The sequence below is a fragment of the Dicentrarchus labrax genome, unplaced genomic scaffold, assembly GCF_905237075.1.
Source record: "Dicentrarchus labrax unplaced genomic scaffold, dlabrax2021, whole genome shotgun sequence".
Lineage (NCBI taxonomy): Eukaryota > Metazoa > Chordata > Actinopteri > Moronidae > Dicentrarchus > Dicentrarchus labrax.
In genome coordinates, this window is record NW_026136704.1 from 32,987,684 (window position 1) to 32,992,901 (window position 5,218).

A 5,218-nucleotide genomic window follows, 5' to 3' on the forward strand; every position below is an offset into this window, starting at 1 on the left:
TGCTCTTTATCCTCAGTGCACACTAAAGTTAATATAACATATTATAATAATCCTCCCAAACGTTTGACTCACTCATTCACATGAATTAAATCCAACTCAAAAATAAACTGTTGAAGTAATAACTCAGTTGTTTTTAGTGAACTTAATTGTGTAGTATTTTAATTATTGGTTTACGATATAATTCCAGTTTGTTCCATTGACTCATTTTTACGTCAACTTTATATCATTATAAAAATCTAAGTCCCAAAATTAATAGGCAACCATTTTTAAGCTACAGGTGATAATAAGTAATAATTTGCTTTAGTGGAAGAAAACTGAGTAAATTCAATTTAAGCAGTAACATTTATATAAAGAAGATCTAAGTGACTTTATTCAGATACAGTTTGGAGAAATGCTGCACATGTGTGTAAAATACCTTTAAGTACAATTAACTTAATTTACCTTCACAATAAATCAGTTACTTCTACTCATATCTGATATTTTTTTATGCTTTAATTGTTGGGGTTAATCAATTTAAACTGTTTAAGGTTGAGTTGAACTAACTCGTCAGGTTTTACAGTGTGAAAGAAAGGAAGGAAAATGCTTCTGAAAAACATTTTCTAAACTGAGTTAGACCTGATAAACATTAAAAAACAGGAGATAAAATGCACTTGCCTTGTTTAAATGACAGTTTAATTGATTTCCTGTCATATAAACATTATATCTGATCTTTTAGGAGAATATTGGCTGAAGAAAAAAAATGTTTGTAGTTTTTATTACCAGAAAGCCCTGAGTTACGCCTGCAGGCAATACTCAGGGCAAATAAACTAACTCACAATGTGAGGAGGAAGTTGACATATTAATAAGTTCAGTTAAACTAATTATTAGTATTGTAGCTTCTTTTAGTTGTTTTGTTTCTATTTTGTGTTTTACTCTGAAAATATGACGGAAATATAAAAAAAATCTAGAAAACAATTAAAAAATTAAAGATAAAAGGATTAAAATGCTCTGTGAGTTGCAGTATTATATATAAAAATGAAATATCTTTTATCCTCTGGGCGTCAATAAAGTGAGATTGTATTGATCTGATCTGGTTGCTATGGCGTCGCTGTGTGTTCATTAACCTTCATTAACCGATGTTTCACTACTCAGCCTCCTCTCAGCTGTTAATGTGCAGCTCTCATTTAATCAGCTCCAATAAAAGCCTGCAGCTCTTCAACCTGATGAAGATTTTTATTTCTTCTACTCCTCTCCTCCTCCTCTCCTCCTCCTCCTCCTCTCCTCCTCCTCCTCCTCCTCCTCCTCCTCTCCTCCTCCAGCCGCAGAAAGGACGGAGCGTTTGTCTCAAACAGATTTTATTCAAACCGACAATTAAAAATAGTTTCATCAAGTTTTACATTCAGAAAGAATCAGCCCAGAAAAATCTACACAGTTCGTCCAAACTACTCAGGATCCGTTTGTACAGTGAGTGATGAAGAGGAGGGGAGGATGAGGAGGCTCTCAGCAGGAGGTGAAGGTCTTCCAGAAGAAGTTCTTGCAGCCGGCTTTCCTCTCTCGGGGGGCGAGCAGCGGCCCGCTGCCGGCGGCCCGTTCCAGATCCATGTGGATATCTTCAGGTTCTCCTTCGGCCAGAGGGAAATTCTCCTCCTCCAGAGCCTCGTTCTCCACCTGCAGGAGGTCCGACAGGAGCAGCTCCGCCAGGGAGGACCGAGACATGTCCTGAAAACACCACCAAATGTTAGACACTGTAAAAACAACTATATACATAAATATATATATATATAATATATAAATACTAATAATAATAAGTTGCAGTATTACTGAACATTATTATTTATTATCATTATCATTTCTCAACCCTGAGTTTTGTCTGCAGTTGTCTGTCCGTATAAAGTCGTCCTACTGAAAGCTAAACGCATTATTTTCATGGTTTTTGTATTAATTTGAGCGGCCAGGATGATTTTTAGCTTCATTTCACACAAATTTTATCTTTAAAAAACATTCCGGCCTTAAATACCAGTGTATAAATGTGAATCCTTGTTTCATTAATCCAGACTTTAGAGGGTGCAGCAGCAGCAGTGCTCGCCAGAACTTCATTTATTTATTAACTGTATTAAATCAGGTAAAACCTTTCTACTAGTACGGTAAAAGGATATTATTCATAGTTTTATTCCATATCTTACTGTATAAATAAAGTTTTTACCATCAAAAGAAACAGTTTTACCAAATGAAAATAGCGTATGAATGCTGGTGAGATGTGACCAGATATTAATAAACAGAAACTGTATTTACGGTCTTTTACTGTAAACTCTACAGACCTTTCTTACAGCGAGGAGACAAATGAATGTAATGATCTGTTCAGTTTAGACATAGAGCTTTTTCTGAGCAAATTTTGATTATTTGTCATTAAATGAGCAGATATTTCTGACACCCCATTAATATTCCTCTGGACCCGCCGCTGCCTATGAGAGGCGTAACCCAGGGCAACAAATTAGTAATAATAGTTATTAAAAATCTACAATTGAGATATTGAAGATAAACATTATTTATTTGATCTTGTTTCTTTGATCTTTATCGTTCTAAAGGATTTATTCTGGATCTAAATGCCTTTAACAGCTTCTCCATAAGACTCAATACTATCAGAGTAAAGATTGTAAAGATTATTAGAATATCACCCGATCAGTTCATGTATTGATTATTATTCAATTCATGAAGCATTTAAACATTTCAAAATAAAACCAAATGTTCGTCATCTTAAGAGTCTGTCTTCATTCTGAGGGTGAGAATAACGTCTCACACCCAGAACTGCCTGCCTGTCTGCCTGTCTGCCTGCCTGTCTGTCTGCCTGTCTGTCTTTCTGATTCTTTTCAGTTTTTGTGGATAAAAACATCTCAAACAATAAAACTCTGACGAGCAGAAAGATTTCAGTTCATCGCTCTGGGTTCATTTCATTTGATGTATTAAACATTTATATTTCTATATAAAGTCAAACACTGACAAATACAAACTGTTCATTTAAAGAGAATAACACAAACAAATGTTAAACATTTAAAATGAAAATATTAAACATTAAAATATTTACATTGAATCTCTTTGAGACAAATAAATAATTTATTTTATTTTTAACACGTTAATAATTATTAATTTATATTTTGTAGTTTTTCAAAGTAACATAAAGAGACTACATCTGAGTTCAGTGACCTTAAAAACCCACAGAAACCTTCACTGTCTGTTTCTCTAATATATATTACTATATACTCATTTATTCATTATTCATTTTTATTCCTGGTTTGTTGTTGTTTGTTGTTTGTTGTTGTTCCTTCTGGAAAATGAGATTCTTCATCTGAATTAGATTTTTATTATAAAATAAAGGTTAAACTTCTGAATAGAAATACACGTTTCTGTTGGTCTTTATTAATATATATATATTTATATATATATATATACATATTATATATATAAATACATATATAAATATATACACAGCAGCAGTTTGAAGTGAAAATGAAAACGAAACTTCATCCTGAGCTGATTTATAAACTGATACAGCAAAAGTTTAAAGTTTGACTAGAGGAATGTCCTGTCTGTCTGTCTCTCTGTCTGACTGTCTCACTGTCTGTGTGTCTGTGTGTCTCTCTGTCTGTCTCTCTGTCTGTCTCACTGTCTGTGTGTCTGTCTGTGGGTGTCGGACCTGTTTGGAGCCCAGCAGCGGGGTCCGGTGCAGCAGCAGGCGGAGTTTGGAGTCTCTCTGTGCGGCGGCGGAGGAGCAGCTGATGGAGGCGGTGAGGGAGAGGAGGAGCAGGAGGAGGCAGCGGAGGCGCGGGGATGAGACCATCTTCATCACCTGTCTGTCTGTCGGTCTGTCTGTCTGTCGGTCGCTCTGGCGGTCTGCGGGTCTGCGAGTCTTCTGGGTCTGTCCCGTCAGAGCGGCTCTTATACAGCCCCGCTGACGTCACTGATCACTGTCACTGTAATGGGGGGGGGAGAGGGGTGAGTGATGATGATGATGATGATGATGATGATTATGTTTCCACCGCTTCCCGCTTTAGTGAAATGATCCGTTTTCAAACACTTGTTCTTCGCTTCCTGCTGCTCCGTTGACAGAGTTTCTCCGCCAGAGGTCCGCGGCCCCCAGCGGGACGCTGCGCACGCAGGAGCGGTCACATCAAAGTTCCCTCATCAGTGACTGATCGATATTTGATCGATATTTCCGCTTGAACCTGCTAAGAGAGTTTTTGTTACAAATGTTAAAGACCTGAAGCTTCTTTCTTACCATCCTTCATCAATACTTCATCAATAATTCACCAATAAATCATCAATAAATAAATCAATAATTCATCAATAAATCATCAATAGATTAATCAACAAATTCATCAATAATTCACCATTAAATCATCAATAAATTCATCAATAATTATGCAATAATTCATCAATAAATCATCAATAGATTAATCAATAAATTAATAAATAATTCACCAATAAATCATCAATAAATAAATCAATAATTCATCAATAAATCATCATCAGATTAATCAACAAATTCATCAATAATTCACCATTAAATCATCAATAAATTCATCAATAATTATGCAATAATTCATCAATAAATCATCAATAGATTAATCAATAAATTAATAAATAATTCCCCATTAAATCATCAATAAATGAATCAATAATTCATCAATAAATCATCAATAGATTAATCAATAAATTAATAAATAATTCCCCATTAAATCATCAATAAATGTATCAATAATTCATCAATAAACCATCAATAGATTAATCAATAAATTAATCAATAATTCATTAATAATTCATCAATAGTAAATCAATAAATCATCAATAATTGTGTAACCTGATATTCCAACCTTATGATTTAGTGTCAGTGTGTGTTTGTGGTGCAGCAGGTGAACTACAGGGGGCGCTGCTTCCTCTGAACAACAATATGAACTTTTATTTGTCTCTCGATCGTCATGGATACATCGTGGCGTGAACTCGGATTAGTGAAGCGTGGCTGCACAGTAACACTCACATATAAGTGAGGGACCCGAGGGGTGTTCAGTAATCGTTCAGCTCAGGTTTTATTGTTCTTCCTCCTCCAGGTTGTTGTCATCAGTGATGTGTCGTCCTGCTGCCTGCAGACCACTAACCCGCTCTCACACACACACACACACACACACACACACACACACACACACACACACACACACACACACACACACACACAGCTGAATGGTTA

The 5,218-nt window shown here is 35.6% G+C and overlaps 1 protein-coding gene across 1 annotated transcript; it reads right to left on the reverse strand.

The window, feature by feature from the left end:
* Positions 1-1,317: 1,317 nt before the first annotated feature.
* Positions 1,318-3,903, reverse strand: sst1.1 (somatostatin 1, tandem duplicate 1). The gene is made up of 2 exons (XM_051399740.1): positions 3,671-3,903; positions 1,318-1,698 (listed from the first exon to the last, which is right to left on the reverse strand). The coding sequence occupies exons 1-2, from the start codon at positions 3,818-3,820 to the stop codon at positions 1,480-1,482; spliced, it is 369 nt and encodes a 122-aa protein (XP_051255700.1). The 5' UTR covers positions 3,821-3,903; the 3' UTR covers positions 1,318-1,479.
* Positions 3,904-5,218: the final 1,315 nt, after the last annotated feature.

Coding starts and splice junctions, on each gene's coding strand:
- sst1.1 (XM_051399740.1), bottom strand. CDS start 3,820: ATGAAGATGGTCTCATCCCCGCGCCTCCGCTGCCTCCTCCTGCTCCTC. Junction 1,699..3,670: donor CGCTGCTGGGCTCCAAACAG/GTCCGACACCCA, acceptor TGGTGTTTTCAG/GACATGTCTCGGTCCTCCCT.